The sequence below is a fragment of the Herpailurus yagouaroundi genome, unplaced genomic scaffold (assembly GCF_014898765.1).
Source record: "Herpailurus yagouaroundi ecotype Mexico unplaced genomic scaffold, PumYag 29, whole genome shotgun sequence".
Classification (NCBI taxonomy): Eukaryota; Metazoa; Chordata; class Mammalia; order Carnivora; family Felidae; genus Herpailurus; species Herpailurus yagouaroundi.
Window position 1 is genome coordinate 115,923,414 of NW_024412377.1, and position 21,125 is coordinate 115,944,538.

The window sequence follows — 21,125 nt, forward strand, 5'->3', positions numbered from 1 at the left end:
GTTTGTATCCCCTATTCTTTACTGCCTTCCACTCCAGGGCAACACCAAGAAATTGGGATTACTATGCAGCAGTGCCTCTATTAACAAAGAATGTTTATTCAATGACACATGCATTTGTCAGAAACCTCATCACTAGGGGTATTAGATAGGTAGTAGATAGTATCTTGGAAACTAGGATTCCAGGAACTAAGAATGGTGGGGAATGATATTAAATACTAAAATGATGTCAAGTGTAGCTCAAATGTCATGTGTACAACTGACCCTTGAACAACATGGGGGATCAGGGGCACCAACCCCCTGAGAAGTTGAAAATCTATGTATAACTTTTGACTCTCTCAAAACTTAACTACTAATAGTCTACTGTTGACTGGAAGCCTTACTGATAACATAGTTGATTAACACATATTCTGTATGTTACATGTATTACATATTGTATTTTTACAGTCAAGCATGCTAGAGAAAAGAAAATGTTATTTAGAGAGTGATAAGGGAAAATACATTTATAGCAGTGTACTGTAAAAAATTTGCATGTAAGTGGACCCACCCAGCTCAAACTCATGTTGTTCAAGGGTCAACTGTATATAGGAGTTCTAACATGAAGCAAGGCAAGAAATGGGTTAAGTTTAAGGAGAAGAGAAAGAAAGGAATATAGGCAAACAATTCTAGAGCCAGTAGTACAATGCCGGAGCCAGTCTAGGTCTAAGTAAAGAGAAGTGGAAAAGTGGAAAAGTGCATTATCTGACTATGATGTGTTTCAACAAAGAGTTACTGAGCACCTTTTGTATGCAAAATACTCTATGCCTGTTCTAGCTGTTGCAGATGAGGGAAGTGGTGTGAGGAAGAGGAAAAGTAGGAAAAGAAAACAAAATTCTCTGCACTCATGGAACTTGTATCCAATTGAGGGAAAGATAGGCAACAAAATAAATGAGAAAATCTATAGACTGAGAAACATATTTATAGAGAAAAATAAAGTAGGGGAGAGGAAACCCCTTGCCTGCAATTCCTTGCATAAGAATCAAAGAAGATATTTTATTCCAAAATGGAATATAAAATATGAGTTTGCCTAGGAGCAAAACTACTTAATCAAAAGTGTAATGAGTGGCTCCTGGATGGCTCAGTCAGTTAACTGTTCAACCCTTGATTTCAGCTCAGGTCATGATCTCACAAGTTCTTAACATCCGTGCTGACAGCATGGAACTTGCTTGGGATTCTGTCTCTCCCTCTCTCTCTCTGCCCCTTCCCCCCTCCACACCCCCCAGTGCACATACACTCTCTCTCTTGCTCTCTGCGAAAAATAAATAAACATAAAAAAAAAAAAAAAGAGGAAAAGGAAGAACACAGAAGAATGAGCAAATGAAGGCTGAGACATAGTCAACACTGTGAGGAGAAAATCCCAAATACAGAACTTCTAGGTGTGTGACTTTGCCTCATATGACTTTATGAAGTCTCTGATTTTCAATACAGGCTTTGTTCCAGGCTCATTAATTACCACAAGAGTTTGCTATCCTCACCATAACCTAAAAAGTTCCCACTTCATTTTCATTTTGACTTGAGAGAAACACAACCCTTGAGAACAGAGGCATTACTTCCTGGCCAACTAGATGGGGCCAGACATCTAAGTAGAAGTTTACACTGTACTTACACTTTTCATCAATAGCTGGAATCCTCAGGGTGGCCACCGGAGATTCCCCAAGAGAATTATAAGAAACCACACAAACCCAATAGGTCTTGCCTCCCAGATACAGTTCAAGCTTCTCGTTAGTGGTGTTCAATGTCTTTGTGAGGTTAGTACTGTTTTCTGGAAAGTACCATATGTTGTAGCCAAGTGCCTTCTCCAGGACTGGGGCTCCACTTGCCTTCTGAACCCAAAGGAAACAAAATTTATTGCCAAAAACAAGAAAAGACAGGACAGGCAGTGAGACTGTGATAAATGGTGAGGATGAGGGGTGAAGGGTAATGTTAATTATTAAGTGCTAAACTACAATTTAGGCAATTACCCTTCTGGGATTAATAACACACCCTGTGCTGTGATATGAACCCTTCAAGGGCCAAAAGAGATTTGCTAAGTGGCCCCTTGGTATCAACCCTTAACATAAGTCTAATTCCATGAGGCTGAACTAGGAGAATGCCAAGCCAATGTAAGGAAGTCACCCCCATATTCTTTGGATGCTTATCTTTCTTTCTGTCTCGCAGGCACAGGACAGTATAAATTAAAAATCTGAGGCATTCCCTCCAAGAACCCCAATTCTGTTCTGGCCCTGGGTAATCTCTTGTCTGGAAGCTTCCAAGGGTTGGAAAGTATTTATATTGCTGCATAAAAAGCAGCATGCCTCCTCCTTTGAGGAGGGAGCTAGTTTCCCTAGACCAGGCAGGCACATCAGGTATCCTAGCGAAGAGGCCTGAAACATTTAGGTCCTAAATCTGTAGTGAGAAGCCTAAGGTGACCCCAGGGGCTCTAAGCCAAACTCTTATTTGCAGCCTTGAACTTGAACCTACTAACCATATATTTTGCCTAGGAATCAGCACGCTGAGTATTCCCCAGGAATTATAGGGCTTTTCAGTTGTTCACTTTATGTTACTGATAACACACCTAGATAGAGTAGAATGACTGAATGTAAGGTCAGACAGGACTTCAGAAGTCACTTTGTCCCACTGACATTTCAGTTCAGGAACTGACATAGAGGCTTCCATGACATAAAAGGTCAGAAACTCCCTGATGACTCGGAGTCTTTTACCTCTTGGGATAATTCATTCTCTTTTTTAAGTAACAGCTTTATTGAGATATAATTCACATAACACAAAATTCACTATTTTAAGGTATGCAATTAAGGATTTTTGGGTTGTTTTTTTTTAGTATATTTGCAGAGTTGTGCAATCTTCACCACCATTCAGTTTTAACCAATCTTTGCTAACCAACTTTAATTCTTAGAAGACTCTCCTGCTGAGGCAAAAGAAAGACCAGTCTCCAGGTGAGGAGGAGAAGGAGAAAAGCATTCAAGTCCATTTCATCTATTTCACATGTTGGCCTACTTGGCCCAACACATGTGGCTGCCCACATGTGGAAATGGGCCACTGTTTGCTTTCCCTCCCCCAAAATCATGTTGACAGAGTGATTTGTTTCCACACTTAATCACTGAGAAAGATACCACGACATCTAGGATTGATTCTTAAAGATTTCCCAGTGACACTGGTTGTGCCCTCCCTGGCCTGTTGCCTCTACAACCCGAGGGTGCCCATGGCCCTGGGGTGTGAAGGGAGCAAGGTAAGGTAAAGGATGCTCCAGTCTTGACATAACTGGGATCAGAATATCATTTGGTAAAGCAGGTGGTTTCTCCATTTTCAGAAGTATTTTAAACTTGCCTGGACTTGAGCAAGCATGAAATAATATGATGACTTATGCCCTGAGAACTCTGGACACTAATAAAGAGTTCTGATATTTCACTGCTCTATTCTCTTTTTTCTCCCTACTAACTCCCCAGTCTTTTCTCTCCTGGTTCATGGCTGCATTTTTCTTTTCTATTTGCCCTTTTCCTTTCCTGTTTATTCCCTTTTCCCCTCCTTTTCTGTCCTTTTTCCTACCTGCTCTCTTCTTTATTTCTCCTCTTCTCTGCAGGCTGCCTCCACCTTCTCCTTTTGTCCTCAATCCCAGGCCTCCATCCTAGGAAAGACCATTTGGCCCCTGCTCTGTCCTTGCACCCCAGTGTACCCTACTTGCCCTATGTGCAATATATGTTTTCAATCACCTCAGGACACATTAGTGAGCTGATCCCAAATCAGTGTTCTTCTCCAATGTGGGGGTGGGTGCTATGCAATTTTACACTGCCTTCTAATGCTGCTAGCCAGGGGTAGGTGGGGTCCCCAGAAGGTCAAGGTGCCCTCTGCACTTGCACTTTGTACCTGTCTTATATGTTAATGTTTCAGTCCAAGGAAGAGAGGATGCAGGGTCTGCAATTCACATTTAGGCCATCTGTAAGATAACCTAGAAGGCTTTGTGAGCTGGGAAACCATTGTGAGATGTGAGGCATTATAAAGCCTCTAGGAAAGGAAATTCAGGTGGTAAAAGTTGAAGAATTACTCTTCTTGGAGGTATAAGAGACCAAGGGTTTGAGACAGAAAAAACAACATAAGGAAATCACCTTCCACATCAACTGCACTAGCCTTCTTCCATCTACTGTGGCGGGTCTCAGGACTCTCCACAGATCCAAGCCATGTGGAGCTGTAAGGAAACAAGAGTGAGGTACTCAACACAAGATGGAAGGAAGCTGCAACTGAAAATGGTGAGATTAGCTGGGCTGTCTGTTAAAAATGCAGTTAGGAAGCATTTGCTGGAGGGAGCCATTAGGGGGAAGGTGTTCGGTGGAGCAGCATTGCAACAACCAATGCTGTCTTCATTTTGTGGCCAAAGGAGTGGCATCAACTAAAAGTAAAAATTTAAACTGCTCTTGGATCTGATGACTTAATGTAAGGCAAAAGAAAAGTACAATAGACCCTATTATAATATTATTTGTCATTGAAATCCAGGTTGAAATGTAACATCTCATGTCCTATCATATATAACGTCTACATACCTTACAGCTGGGAATGACACAGATAACTGACAAGGAGATAGATACATAGGGGCACCTGGATGACTCAGTCGGCTGTGACTCTCAGTTTTGGCTCAGGTCACGATCTCATGGTTTCTTGAGAGTCCCGCATCAGGCTCTGCACTGGCAATGGGGAGTCGGCTTGGGATTCTCTCTCTCCCTCTCGCCCTCTCTCTCTTCCCTTCCCCCACTGTCTCTGTCTCTCCAAAAATCAATACACTTTAAAAACAATTTTTTAAAGGAGATACATAGAGATATGTTATTATATTATATACACTATTATATATACTATATGGGAGTGGGGATGAGAGAGACAGAGCACAAAAGATCTTCTCCCAAAAAGGATGAAACTGTATACTTAAAATGTTATAAAATCTAAGAAAGAATTAAAGAATAAAGGGACAGAGAAATCATCTTCACTAGTTCACTTGAGCTTTAAACTGAATGATCTTCATGGCAGAAGAAGGAAAAAAGATCATATTGAATTGTATATTTCTCATAGCCTATTAAAAAGCAAACATATGAAGGGGTAACTATTTCTGATTATGCGTACTGAATTAATAAATGGAATTTATCATATGGATCCTCTTAAAAAGATATAGGGTAACCTAAAGGCCAACGTCTGCAATCGGAGTTGAGCAAAAGTACAGAAATATGGCATGTGTACCTTATATTTATCTTCTATAAAATGCAAGGGCATAATGTTAAACCTGATTTATACATTTCTGTGGTGAATAACATAATCCAAGACAACACAGTTTAAGTGTATTAACTTTGGATGATCTAACCATACAGGGATAATTTCAAAATGCTGAATGTCTGATTTAAGAATGATCTACACACTTTAGCCATGAGAAGAGAGCAGAGAATTGTAAGGAACTGTACCAAAGCCTCTAATCTGGAGAAGGAATGTCTCTACTTGAACATGCAGTTGATGAACTCTGAATTTTTTCTTGAGGAATAACATAGCTGAAGATACTGTAAGCAGGTCTGCAGAGAATGGAGTCAACCACTCAGGCTAAGATCGAAACTATTTTAGTGCTGACAGACTGTTTTCAGGTATCTGAAATCACACTTCAAGTGATTGGGTGTCTTAAAGTGAAATTACTGAACTCCAACTGAAGACAACTCCGTAATGTAGAAAAATGATCCAAAGGGCAATTAAATCTTGTCACCAATGGAGAATCATATTTCTACAACTACTCCTGTCTACAAGCCAATGAGATGTCAGCAAAGGCAGAGTTCAAGTTCAGAGTCAGTTAACCAAATGAGCCAACCAACAGCCCCATAAACTGGTTATTAAATAACCAATCATTCCAGACACTTGGTTAGAAATATGAGTGAAATTCTCCTTAGATTTATCCCATTTAGTTTAGATTTAGTTGTAGTACGAAGTGATAGTAAATGAATTTAATTAGGCATTTTCTCCTTTCACTGAGGCCACTATTTCCTGCAGATAAAGTTCAAAGAGGAACAGTCTTACTAATATAGATTTCCCACAGATGCAGCTTTTAGTAAAACCACTACCTAAGTAGCATGTATATCTTCTGCAATTAACAGCCAAGTTTCTGTTCACCATGAGCTAGTAATGGACTTGCAGTATAATCAAAGTTAGAAAAGTGATAGTTCTGGGGGTACCTGGGTGGCTCAGTTGATTAAGTGTCCAACTCTTGGTTTCAGCTCAGGTCATGATCTCAAGGCTCGTGAGTTTGAGCTCCACAATATGGCCCATGCTGAGAGCACAGGGCCTGCTTGGGATTCTGTCTGTCTCCCTCTCTCTCTGCCCTTCCCCTGATTGTGGTTCCTCTCTCTCAAAATAAATAAATCAATTTTTAAAAAAGTAGTAATTCTGTATTCACAAAAGAGCAAAATTAAATTTTTCCAAATCCATAAAAATATCTACATATTCAAAGACATCAATTCTTTGGACCCATTAGCAACAACTTGATGCTATGTTGTTTCCATTACAATCTGATAATACCTACAACCACCACCAGTTAGACACTTCACATTCTTACTGGTGCCTTGCTGAAGACCAACAATAAGAATGTTTAACTTTTGGGGCACCTGGGTGATTCAGTCAAACTCCTGACTCTTGATTTTGGCTCAAATGATGATCTAAAAAGATCTAGCCCAAGTTGGGCTTTGTGTTGACAGTGTAGAATCCCCTATTTGGGATTCTCTCTCTCCCTCTCCCTGCTCTTCCCCCCTCCAATCAAAATAAATAAACTTTTAAAGAAACAGAAGAGTTAACTTTTAGCAAGTGTCACTATACTAAGCATTTTACCTGAATTATCTCATTTAATCTCTAAAGCCCTATAATTAGGTACAGCAGTATTATTATCTCCATTTCTGAAATACAGAGAAGCGAAGCTTCTAACTGGGCAGTGTTACAAACTTTTAGGAAATAAAGTCAGGATCAAAATATAACTACATCTGTGGCATGTAGTAGAAATTAGTATTTGCTGGGGGCTGGGTTGTACATTTCATCAATTTTCTCTAGGATCCTTTAAAAATGAAGAAAAACAAAAGTAAAAGTTCTATAGTGATGACTGATTTATAAGTGTTGGTTTGATTCAATTAGCCAAAGGCAGAGAACACCAGCATCTAGTGTTCTGCTAATTAATAATAGCCAAACTAGCCGAAATAATACATCAGCTGAAATGGTCAATCTTGTTTCTGGCAGCAAAACAAGTGGATAAAATGGACATTAGAGAGTTGGCTGGGCTGTCATGAGTTAAATTAAGACACGAGCCATAATGGTACCAGGAGGTCACTGGAAAGAAGACTACCAGCTACAAAGAGGAGAAGGGCAGTGCAAAACATGATTACACCTGAAGTGGAACTTAATCCCCCAGACCACCTGCCAAAAGGTGTAGCAAAGGCAGAGGATCTTTTGCTCAAAGACAGTGCATGCATTGCATTTGAATTTTTTAAAAGGGAGAGCCCAGTTAAGACAACAACTGAGTAGTCCCAGTGATTATAAGCAATGGGCCATTTTTTGCTGTGCAATTTACACGCTGTTTGATATTTGTAAACTGTTCTATTTGTATTCATTTGACACTCTGAGGTGATGTTGTAGAGTGTAAATGTGTTGCCAAATATTGTATGTAATTTTAACCAAAAGTTACACTAGATCCACAACCTGACTTGTTTCAGTCATGTTTGCATTCTTATTTATGTAGGATTTATTGAGCCCTTACCATTTGTAAGGTGCTATTCTAAGTACTTAAAGACATATGACTTGGGATTTTCTATGACTTTTTCTTTACTGCTAGAGCCTGGCATAGAAGACTAGATGCCTGAATAGCATAGAAGAATGGAATCTTAGGGTGACAAGAGCTTTCAGAAGTCATCTAGTACAATTTACTATGTACTGCATGAACCCCTGTATTGTAACCACATCCACCAAGGGGTAGTTCAGACTAAGCATGAACATCTTCAGGCGGGGCTACAAAATTCAGAACATGGGATTATTTCCAGACATCTGACCATATCTGTGAAAGTGCTAAACATCTATTAATACCAACTTGGTCTCGTAGGAAACTCAACCAAGATCCACAGGAATAAGCTGTTGTCATATGAACCAGAGAACATAGAAATTGACTGCAGATGTTACCTGATACCAGTGTGGTACTTGGCTGTAAAGGAGAAGAAGAAGGGCCTGAAATCATGGTCGGGTGTGTGGTTTTGGGAAATGTATGGGCTAGAACCCCATGTGTCTTACATACAAATGAGAGTAAAGCCTCAGAAAGTTTTAGAAGGATCAGAATTTTGCATTTAATCTCCTTATTTCAAAAGATGTGTGACCATCACCAAATATTCATCTAGTCATTCATTCATCCATTCATTCATCATTCATTGCGTCAGACTGAAAAATGGGCCCCAAAGACTTAAGTCCTAAACCCTGCAGTTTGTAAATGTTACCTTATATAGCCAAAGGGACTTTCAGATATGATTAAGTTGGCATCTTGAGTTGGGAAGATTATTCTGAATTATCCGAGTTGGCCCTAAATGTTTTCATGAAGGTCATTAGAAGAAAGAGGCAGAGACTTAATACAAAAAGGGAGAAAAAAGTAATGTGATGATGGAAGCAGACATTAGACTGATGTTCAATATGGGGGAAGGGGTCATCAGCCAAGGAATACAGGTAACCATGAGAAGTTGGAAATGGTAAGAAAACATAATACCCTCAGAGTCTCCAAAAGGAAATAACCCTGCCCACACCTTGACTCCTGGACCTCTGACTTCCAGAACTATAATAGAAAAAACTATGTTAAACCAGACAGACACCCAGTAAAAAAAGAGAACTACAGGCCAATATCCCTGATCAATATGGATGCAAAAATTCTCAGTAAGATACTAGCAAATCGAATTCAACAGCATATAAAAAGAATTATTCACCATGATCAAGTGGGATTCATTCCTGGACTGCAGGACTGGTTCAACATTCACAAATCAATCAATGTGATACATCACATTAATAAAAGAAAAGAACCATATGCTCCTGTCAATCGATGCAGAAAAAGCATTTGACAAAATTCAGCATCCTTTCTTAATAAAAGCCCTCGAGAAAGTCGGGGTAGAAGGAACATACTTAAACATCATAAAATCCATTTATGAAAAGCCCACAGCTAATATCATCCTCAATGGGGAAAAACTGAGAGCTTTCGCTCTGAGATCAGGAACACAAAAGGGATGTTCACTCTCACCACTGTTGTTTAACATAGTGTTAGAAGTGCTAGCATCAGCAATTAGACAACAAAAAGAAATCAAAGGCATCAAAATTTGCAAAGATGAAGTCAAGCTTTCACTTTTTGCAGATGACATTATACATGGAAAATCCGACAGACTCCACCAAAAGTCTGCTAGAACTGATACATGAATTCAGCAAAGTTTCAGGATACAAAATCAATGTACAGAAATCAGTTGCATTCTTATACACTAATAATGAAGCAACAGAAAGACAAATAAAGAAACTGATCCCATTCACAACTGCACCAAGAAGCATAAAATACCTAGGAATAAATCTTACCAAAGATGTACAAGATCTGTACGCTGAAAACTGTAGAAAGCTTATGAAGGAAAATGAAGAAGATATAAAGAAATGGAAAAACATTCCGTGCTCATGGGTTGGAAGAATAAATATTGTTAAAATGTCAATACTACCCAAAGCTATCTACACATTCAATGCAATCCCAATCAAAATTGCAGCAGCATTCTTCCCGAAGCTAGAACAAGCAATCCTAAAACTCATATGGAACCACAACAGGCCCCGAATAGCCAAAGTAATTTTGAAGAAGAAGACCAAAGCAGGAGGCATCACAATCCCAGACTTTAGCCTCTACTACAAAGCTGTTATCATCAAGACAGCTTGGTATTGGCACAAAAACAGACACATAGACCAATGGAATACAGTAGAGACCCCAGAATTGGACCCACAAATGTATGGCCAACTCATCTTTGACAAAGCAGGAAAGAACATCCAATGGAAAAAAGACAGTCTCTTTAACAAATGGTGCTGGGAGAACTGGACAGCAACATGCAGAAGAATGAAACTAGACCACTTTCTTACACCACTCACAGAAATAAATTCAAAATGGATAAAGGACTTGAATGTGAGACAGGAAACCATCAAAACCCTAGAGGAGAAAGCAGGAAAAAACCTCTCTGACCTCAGCCGTAGCAATTTCTTACTTGACACATCCCCCAAAACAAGGGAATTAAAAGCAAAAATGAACTATTGGGACCTCATGAAGATAAAGAGCTTCTGCACAGCAAAGGAAACAATCAACAAAACTAAAAGGCAACCAACGGAATGGGAAAAGATATTTGCAAATGACATATCAGACAAAGGGCTAGTATCCAAAATCTATAAAGAGCTCACCAAACTCCACACCCGAAAAACACATAATCCAGTGAAGAAATGGGCAGAAAACATGAATAGACACTTCTCTAAAGAAGACATGCAGGTGGCCAACAGGCACATGAAAAGATGCTCAACATCACTCCTTATCAGGGAAATACAAATCAAAACCACACTCAGATATCACCTCACGCCAGTCAGAGTGGCCAAAATGAACAAATCAGGAGACTATAGATGCTGGAGACGATGTGGAGAAACGGGAACCCTCTTGCACTGTTGGTGGGAATGCAAACTAGTGCAGCCACTCTGGAAAACAGTGTGGAGGTTCCTCAAAAAATTAAAAATAGACCTACCCTATGACCCAGCAATAGCACTGCTAGGAATTACCCAAGAGATACAGGAGTACTGATGCATAGGGGCACTTGTACCCCAATGTTTATAGCAGCACTCTCAACAATAGCCAAATTGTGGAAAAAGCCTAAATGTCCATCAACTGATGAATGGATAAAGAAATTGTGGTTTATATACACAATGGAGTACTACAGGGCAATGAGAAAGAATGAAATATGGCCCTTTGTAGCAATGTGGATGGAACTGGAGAGTGTTATGCTAAGTGAAATAAGCCATACAGAGAAAGACAGATACCATATGATTTCACTCTTATGTGGATCCTGATAAACTTAACAGAAACCCATGGGGGAGGGGAAGGAAAAAAAAGAAAAAAGAGGTTAGAGTGGGAGAGAGAGCCAAAGCATAAGAGACTCTTAAAAACTGAAAACAAACTGAGGGTTGATGGGGGGTGGAGGGAGGGATGGGCATTGAAGAGGGCATCTTTGGGATGAGCACTGGGTGTTGTATGGAAACTAATTTGACCATAAATTTCATATAACAAAAAAAATAAAAAGAAAAAAGAAAATTAAAAAAAAAAGAAAAAACTGTGTTGTAAGTCACTAAATTTGTGATAATTTGTCACAGTGGCCAAAGGAAACTGATACATTCATCAGACATTTATTGACTATCTACTACAGAACAGGCACTGGGAAAGATTCTTGATTTATAAAGAATGGTAACACATGCTGAGTAACCTTAAGTGATTTACTAATATTTCTGAAACTTGGCTCCTTCACTTCCAAATGGGGGTGATTCCACATATCTTATAGGGCTCTTGGAAGAGTTAATAAAAATAGTAGATAACTTGGCATTTATTGAATGTTTACTATGAGCTAAATAGATTATTTCATTTTTAAAGTAACACTAAAATGTAGGTACTGCTTTTAACTCAAATTTATAAAAGATATTCCATTATGGAAAAGGGGATAAATATTGAGGAAACTGTTCCCCTTTGCAGTCAGTCCCCTGCCTCTATTCCTACCCATTGACAACCATTCATCTGCTATTTGTCACTATTTTTGCCTTTTCTAGAATTTCCAATAAATTGAAAATCATATTTAGTCTTTTGTGTCCAGTTTCTTTTACTTAACATAATGCTTCTGAGATATTCATGTTGTTGCATGTATCATTAGTTTGTTCCTTTTTTATTGTTTAATTGTATTGCCTTGTATGGTTATACCATAGTTTGTTTATTCTTTAACTAGTTGATGGACCTTTCCGTTATTTTTTTAATTATTTTAAATAAAACTGCTATGAACATTTGTATACAAAAAAAATATTGAGAAAACTGAGGCTTAGACATTAGTTATCTAGCCCCAAATCACTCCAGAGCCAGGCTGGAATCTAAGCCAAGCCTATAGATTTAAAGTACTGTTCTGAATGACCATCCTGACTCATGGTAAGCACTCATTCACTGTATAGTCCCTTTCTCTTTCTCTCTCACTGTCATTAAGAATCTGACCTTTTTTTCCCTCAGTAATTAAACCTTTTTTAATTTTTTAGTGGTGGCTGCAGGGTTTACAATATATATCTTTAATGTATAAGATACCTTTAAATAGTATTATGCTGTTTCATGTATAATATAAGAACTTAATAAGAGTAGTAAAGATGTGATCTTTTGCCTTTGGGGCAAAAAGATGCTAACTCAGCCCATCTGAGGAGGGCTGGTTTATCCTGTGGGCTCAGGTAAGTGCCTTATAGAGAGGGAACATACAGATTCTCCATGCTCTAGGACTGTGAGATTCCATGATTTCCAAGTACAACACTGGACAAAACCCACTAAGGCTAGGCCCAGGCCACCTTATACCAGAGCAGGCAGAAAAGGAATTGCAAGGGACCAGCTTGCCTTCTTCCTCAGTTGTTCCCATTTTTTCTTGGCTCCAACCACTCCAGAACATGGACTCCTTAGTGGCACATCGCAGAGCTATAACATACTCTGTAAAGGCCTGCAGTCCTGTGAGGTTGTAGGTTTCATCTCTATCAATATCTTCTTTGGTGAAGTTGACTTCCATCTAAAAGACAAAGATGACTCTGAGCTGGATGGGAGATCACCTGTTATCTTTCCATTTTTCTTCTTCACGCCCCAACTCTCTCTTACATTTTTGGAACTTGAAGCATTATATCTCAGGTTGCAAAAAATATCATTTTCATAGATAAACCTCACACATGCCTGGGGATCACTTGCACCTAAACAGATGTGAGTCACCCCATGAACCACCACCCTCCCCATTTCCTGTCTCTAAGCTTGTAAGGCAGAGATTCATGCCCACACACCCACCCCCCACCCCATCCTGGCTGATGTGAGTGTGCAAAGTCTTATTCTGGAAAATACAAGGTGGAGTCATGGGACTGAAGGCAACCTGGGCCTCAGTGTAAATACTGCAGGTGACTCCAATACCTAGATATAAGGCCTCATAGAACAGTAACTAACAAAGACCTCAGTGGCATTAAGTTCAATCTCATGTCATGGACAAGAGCCCAAAAGTTAAGTGACTGTGGACTACTTCAGTGTTTGTTATAGGCATAACTGGGATCAGAATACAGCATTCCTAACTCCTACATACTTCCCCTTTACCCAAATCTTCCATTGCAACTATTGGTCTTTAGGTAACCAGTAGGGCTGCTAAGGATCTCAGCAGCCTGGATGCATAAATTCATTTTGACATTCTGTGGGGAAGTGGAGGGGGAGAGGTAAATAAATCACTTCTCCTTTCTAGACTTCAGTTTCCTCATTAGTAAAATGAGCACACTGCTTTATATAATCTCTCAAGCCCCTTTTGGACCCAACTCTCCAAGAGACACTAAAAATTCAGCTATTTATTTTTGAGCATGGTCACTGTTGCTGCAAGATGAACTTTTAGCTGTTGGTTTATATGAACTTACATTGAGTTGATTAATAAACTGCACTAATAGGCATGTCTATTTTGTGAATATGCACACTAGTCCCATAAAACCCTGTGAGAGAAGAAAGTATATATAACAGCTGTGAAAATAACTACATAACTACAGGTCGTGGGCCTAAGGGAAATTGAACAAAATGAGAATGTATGTATGTAGCAAAAACCTGAGCATCTCAGCCGCAGATGGAAACTTCTAAACTCTGAATCTAGGAAGATGGTGTTGGGAAAAGGATGTAGGAACCAGAGGCAAGGGCAGTTTCACTGTTGAATCCAAAGTTCCCTGAGCGCCCACCTCTAACAGCCCCTGGAGATGTTGTAATGGCAGAATAGGGTCACTGGGACAATCCCACATCTCAGAGAAAGTAGCCTTCCCCAACTTAGCTTAGTTATGGGGCTCATTTGGGGCGATATTAAGACCTTTATAAGACAGACAACCACATGGTATCTTCTATACACAAATCAAAATAAAACTATATTAATCCACAAAGAAGTCTAATAAAGTTTTGTTGTCCTTTTAAGCTCTTTTAAATATGTAATATTCTTTTATAACAATCTTTCAAAATTTTCTTCCTGCTTTGCGAGTACCATCAAGCACATGCTTGGTCTACAAGCTGGGGCTCTTCACATTCATGTTCAGTAAGCTTTGCCTAATGTAACTAGCCAAGCATGTTCTTTACAGTCCTTTCCCATAGGTGGGAAAAAAGCTGCTCAGCCTTTCAAACTATGTATCTGCCTGAAAGGCTTCTTTCAGTTTGGCTTTTTGTCCAGGCAAGTACCTGTGGCCCTCATACAGTCCAGGACCAACTGATCCTCCATATATAGACTCAACTAAGATTTCCCCAGCTCAACACAAAGGACTCCTAACAAAACACTAATTAACTTCATCGGGTTTATTTCTAACAACCTATACTTTGTGCCAAATCCTAGCTCGCCCAAAGTGTTTATGTTTTAAGAGATGAGTCAGAAGTGTTGGTGCAAAGCCTAAATCAAACTTTTAAAACCTTCTTGAGATTCTTTGGCAGAGTTCTCACGTAGCTCTATTTTTAAAGGCAGAAACTCCTTAGACTAGGCAACAGGAAGATGGTCTGGAGGTTGCTAAAATATGGTCAAATGAATGGCAACTTGGAGTCAGAAAACTTGGGCTCAGGTTTGCAACTTACAAACCCTGGGATCTTAGGTGATTTAAGCTCTGTACATCATGATTTCCTAATCTGTAAAAATAATAATAGTGATGCCTCATTTATAGATATATGCAAAGATTAAATAGTCTGGAGTGTAAGAAAGCACTTTGCAATACACACAGCATTATATAAACGTAAGTCCTGCTATATGGACATATTGGGACTTTTTTACAGTCTAATGCAGGGAGATAGGACTTTAAATGACTGTGCTGAGTGTTAAGTGTGGTGATGGAGGAGGAGCACCTAGTTCAGGTGCTCAGAAGGAAATATGTCAGAACTGAGTTCTGAGACATGAACAGGTTTAAGGAAGTTTGGTGAGGGAGTAGAGGTACAAAAGCAAAGACACAGAATAGTGAAACAACATGACACAAGGGAAAGTAGCAATCCACAACTAGTTAGTAGAGAACCAAGGGCAGGATGAAAAATGAGGTTGGAGGGGTTGATAGGGTTCAAGTGTTGGAGGATTAAGGATTTGGACCTTTTTCCATAGAAAAATTGGGTTGGTATAATTGAGTTTAAAAATTATTGTGTTTGAATGCTCAAAGGAGGGAGATACTGACTGCACATTCCACTTGCCTTCTCACTTCCTTCAGCAGAGCAGGAGAAATGACCTCTTAGCTCAAGGACTGGAAGGAATAATGCAAACATGAGGGCAGATGCAGGTGAGTTTCTCAAAGAGGTGGGTACAGGATGCTGAAATCTGGGGTAATTTACACGTGCTTCCCTCACTTAGTGTTCTACATGGCTTGCTCATTTTCCAGAGGAACAGAAATCCTGGTTTATTTTTCTTATTGAATCCTATCTCAATGGCCAGAGGACTCTGGGCTCAGACAAACAGGGTAAATCAAGGATCGCTAGACAGTACCAATTCCTAGCAATTCCTCAGGTTTACTTAGACCATAACTGGTGATGTGAAGGAAGATGGACTTATGTTGTACCAGGAACTTCCTTGCTTAGGTATTCTGTTCTGGGTTCCAGAAACTACAAATTAATTAGTCTTGTGGTACATGTAGGCAGGTACTAGGAGAATGGTTCCAGAGCTGGCTTAGAAAAGAAGCTGAGAGGAAGAGTGGACATCATTATTTCTCTTATCTTAAACATGTAATAAGTGAAACTTTACCAATTTTCTTTTCTGAAAGAGCTCTAGACTAGGAGAGAATGCAATAAAGTATCTATGAATTTCAGCAAAGTCTAGTAATAGTGTCATGGTCAAGACAGTAAGAGTAGGCTGAATGATTATGACAGTTATTATGCATATTCACAGAAACATAAGTAAATGACCACACTCAGAGAAAAAAAGGTTGATATCTCTGAATAGTCTCTAATGGTTTACCACAGGGCTCTGACATAGTTACTATTTTTATTAATGATTTGATAAAGGTATACAAGTTAAGAGTTATAAAATCTGAGGATATTGAAAAGTCAGAAAGTTAAAAGTTAACTGTAAGTTTTGGTGGTAAAATAAAGATTCTAAATGGGCTGAAATGCTGATAATGCCTCCACTTATCTTAAAAACCAATAAACTTTAAGACAGTGGACATGTGTTTTACTAGAAAATCTTGTGTGTGGGAAAAAAATATTAAAGGTTTAACTGATTTAATTGGCTAGGATCTGATTAAGAGTCAACAATATGTAGTGTTTACAGGGGCACCTGGGTGGCTCAGTCGGTTAAGCTTCCGACTTTGGCTCAGGTCATGATCTCATGGTTCATGCATTCAGGTCCCACATCAGGCTCTGTGCTGTCAGGTCAGGGCTTAGAGCCTGCTTTGGAATCTGTGTCTCCCTCTCTCTCTGTCCCTCCTTCACCCTCTCTCTCTATCTCTCTCTCTCAAAAATAAATAAACATTAAAAATATATATATAGTAGTTACCAAAAAAAGGTTGATATAATTTCAGGTTGCATTGATGGAAATAGAAGAATATCCTCTGAACTTTGAAGTAAGAAAGGATTGTTGAAAATTGTTAAAAATGTTAAAAATTAAGAAGTTATGCTCCTCCAAAGTCACCATTAAGACAGTGAAATGGCAAACCACATAGTGATAAATGTCTGTAACACACATAGCAGATTTAAAAAACTCATAAATAAAATGTATAAGAAACTCCTACAAGTCAATTTAAAACTCAGACCACCCATTAGAAAAAATGTGCAAAAGGCTTAAATCAACATTTCACAAAGAACTCCAAATAGCCAAAAAACACATAAAAAGGTATACAACCTCATTAAAAGTCAGGTAAATGCAAATTAAATTAATTAATGCAATAAATTAATGCAATTAAAAGTCAGGTAAATGCAAATTAATTAGTACACAATGGAATACTATAAAACAATTAAAATGTATAAATTCCAGCATTACATAACATAGATGAATCTTAAGAGTACAATACTGAAGGAAGTCAAATATTTTTTAAAAAATACAAAATGTAAGGATTTCTATTACATAATGTGTCAAACTGTGTTGTTCAGAGGTGCAGGTTTATTTTTTTTTTTTTCCAACGTTTATTTATTTTTGGGACAGAGAGAGACAGAGCATGAACGGGGGAGGGGCAGAGAGAGAGGGAGACACAGAATCGGAAACAGGCTCCAGGCTCTGAGCCATCAGCCCAGAGCCTGACGCGGGGCTCGAACTCACGGACCGCGAGATCGTGACCTGGCTGAAGTCGGACGATTAACCGACTGCGCCACACAGGCGCCCCAGAGATGCAGGTTTAAACGGTAAACCCGTAATAAAAACCAAAGAAGCATTTACCGTGAAAATCAAGATAACAGCTCTAAGGCAGTGTGGGGGTTGTCATCGGAAAGGATAAGCAGGGGACCTTGGCATGCTTTTTTTGACCTCACTGGTTTTAACATGAGTGCTAACTTAATAATAATTTATTAAATACAACAGCTATGATTTGTTCATTTTTCTAAATACAAGTTATATATCACAATTTCATAAAGAGTTGGAAAAATAAAAAAGGAAATGGACAAGCCACAGAATCTCAGCCATTGACATAGCTATACACAAACCAGAGTGGAATGCAAAAGTAAACTTCTCACTCTTTAATATGTCCCTGTGTTTTGAATGCAAGATGCCTAGAGTGAAATACTTGTCCAATCCAAAAGGCCCTAATGAGAAACTAGGAAGAAAAGTACTCATTATTATCTGTCTTCTATTTTTAAGGTAGAAAATTGAAAAAAAAAAAGATTCCCAGTTAAAAAAAAAAAAAGTTATCAATAATTCTTTTCTTTGGGCCCTCTAATAGAAACATTGTAATAGGATACTTACCCAGTAGGCACTATTTACTGTTTTGAATCGAAGTGTGTATTTTAAAGTAGACGAAACAGGAGCCAACACAGGCCGTATCCATTTTATTTGAACCATTCGTTTGACGCCCAAAACTGGTTTCACACTGAAAATCTCAGGTGGTTCAATTTTCGCTGAAAATAAAAATCCTAAATTTCTCATATTTGCAAAAAGATCAGAAGATGTTAATAGCATCCACCTAAAACTGGAAAAAGGCAAAGTAGAGGGGTACCTGGGTGATTCAGTCGGTTAAGCGTCCGACTTTGGCTCAGGTCATTATCTTGTGGTTCGCAGGTTGGAGAACCTGCATCAGACTGTGCTGACAGCTCAGAGCCTGGAGCCTGCTTCAGATTCTGTGTCCCCCTCCCCCACCCCCGTGCTCTTCCCTAACTCGCACTCTCTCTCAAAAATAAATAATAAAAAATAAAAATAAATTAAAAAAAAAAAGAAAAGTAGAAATGAAATGGTAGGGCTTATTTTGTAATCTGCTATATGCAGATGGCATTAGGAAGGCAGTGCAAAAGGAATGCTGCCATCCCCACTTCTCCCACCGTCTCACCCCCACCAAAAAAAGGGATGGCCTCTGAGGAGAGGATAGATTCCTACGATTTTTCCACAAATATACATTTTACTAAATGGGTCAGATCTTACGCCAAGGAGAAAGGAGGTAAAACAACCAGAAAATGGGCTGTTTACCTTATCTACTCTACACTCCCCTCAACCCAGAAGTGTCCAGTAGAAAGCATCTTTCATTTTCCTTGAATACTACAAACATTCTCATCCTAAGTCTCTCTCTCTGAAGATATGCAATTTTTTTTCTGGTTTTAAAAGTAGTATATGCTCATTCTAAAAAAATCTTTTTAATATAGAAAAATACAAAGAAAAACTTTAAATCATCCATAATGCCATCAACCTCAGAGATAGCCATAACTTTCTGGTGTATTTCCAGGCTTTTTTCTATGTAAGTATTTGTATATTTTTAAGCAAATTTTCTATTATGCTAAATAAAACTTTCATCTTTTTAAATCACACTGTGCAATCAGCGTATACCCACTTGCATTAAAAATTCTTCTAAACAATGACTTCAATAAGGTTGTAGGATATAAAATTAATATACAGAAATCTGTTGCATTTCTATACACGAGTAATGAAGGAGGAAATACACTTGCATCAATAAGAATAAAATGCCTAGGAATAAATTTAAACAAGGACATGAAAGACCTGTACTCTGAAAACTATAAGACATTAATAAAAGAAATTGAGATAACACAAACAAATGAAAAGATATACACCATGCTCATGGATTGGAAGAATTAAAAATTAAAAAAAATTTTTTTTATGTTTATTTATTTTTGACAGGGAGAGAGAGAGAGACAGAGCATGAGTGAGAGAGGGGCAGAGGCAGAGGGAGACAAAGAATCTGATACAGCCTCCAGGCTCTAGGCTCTGAGCTGTTAGCACAGAGCCTGACACGGGGCTTGAACTCACAGACCATGAGATTAAGACCTGAGTTGAAGTCGGATGCTCAACCCAGCCACCCAGGCGCCCCAAGAACTAAAAATTTGTAAATGTCTACACCACCCAAAGCAATTTACAGATTCCAGAATTAAAAAGATAATAATACTAAAATGTGTATGGAACCACAAAAGACCCCAAATAATGAAAGTAATCTTGAGAAACAAAAATAAAGCTGAAGGTATCACAATCCAAGATTTCAAGCTGTGCTGACATAAAAATAGACACAAAGATCAGTGGAACAGGACTGAGAGTCCAGAAATAAGCATAAACTTATATCATCAATTAATATAAGACAAAGGAGGCAAGAATATACAATGGGGATAAAAGAGTCTCTTCAATAAATGGTGTTGAGAAAACTTGACAGTTTTATGTAAAAGAATGAAAATGAATCACTTTCTCAAACCATGTACAAAAATAAGCTCAAAATGGATTAAAAACTTAAATGTGAGGCCTGAAACCATAAAACTCCTAAAGAAAATATAGTCAGCAATCTCTTTGACATCAGCCTTAGAAACATTTTTTTGGATAGGTCTCCTCAGGCAAGTAAAACAAAAGCAAAAATACACTATTGGGACCTCATCAAAATAAAAAGCTTTTGCACAGTGAAGGAAATCATCAGCAAAATGAAAAGGAAATTTACTGAATGGGAGAAGGTATCTGCAAATGATATATTCAATAAGGGGTTAAAATCCAAAATATATAAAGAACTCATACAATTCAACACCAAGAAAATCACAGTCTGAATTTTAAAATGGACAGAGGACCTGAATAGACATTTTCCAAAGACAAATAGATAGCTAAGAGGTACATGTAGAGATGCTCAACATCACTAATAATCAGAGAAAACCACAATGAGATATTACCTCATACCAATCACAATGGCTAGTAACAAAAAGACAACAAACAGTAAGCATGGGTAAAGATGTGGAGAATAATGAACTCTTATGCATACTCATAACCCTTGGTATATTCATGACACATATGTACTATATCCTTAAGCTTTGAGTCTACTTTTGTGTCTGTATCTCTTTCAAGAAAAAAAAAAGGGGGTATCTTTTAATAAAAGAGTATATAAGAATAAAAAATAATACTTACTTATAGCATCTAAGCTCCAATGTGTTATATCAGATTTAATTATACCATCTGCATTTTGAGCTTCCACTTGAATGGTGTAATTATCTGGGTTTGTTATTGTTGGAGGAAGAAAGGAGCACAAAGTATGATTTCCTCTTGTAGAATTATCACTTGGACAAATATCACTTTTATATCCATAAGAGCTTTGAAGGAAAAAGCAATTCAACATGAGTTTAGTACAGCAGTTTGGAAACAAAGCATACTTAATATATTAAGCATGTATTTGTTAGTTTAACTTTGGGTTTCTCTTGAAGACTATATCGT

At 38.3% G+C, this 21,125-nt stretch overlaps 1 protein-coding gene across 1 annotated transcript in view; it reads right to left on the reverse strand.

Annotated features, from left to right (window-relative positions):
* The window catches only part of IL31RA (interleukin 31 receptor A), an 80,261-nt gene that overhangs the window by 15,461 nt on the left and 43,675 nt on the right, over window positions 1–21,125 (reverse strand). Inside the window, exons 5-9 of the mRNA XM_040493343.1 lie at window positions 20,823–21,004; window positions 18,192–18,343; window positions 12,689–12,854; window positions 4,137–4,216; window positions 1,643–1,859 (exon numbers count right to left, since the gene is read on the reverse strand). Coding sequence (XP_040349277.1) covers window positions 1,643–1,859; window positions 4,137–4,216; window positions 12,689–12,854; window positions 18,192–18,343; window positions 20,823–21,004 — 797 coding nt within the window. The remainder of the gene's footprint in view (window positions 1–1,642; window positions 1,860–4,136; window positions 4,217–12,688; window positions 12,855–18,191; window positions 18,344–20,822; window positions 21,005–21,125) is intronic.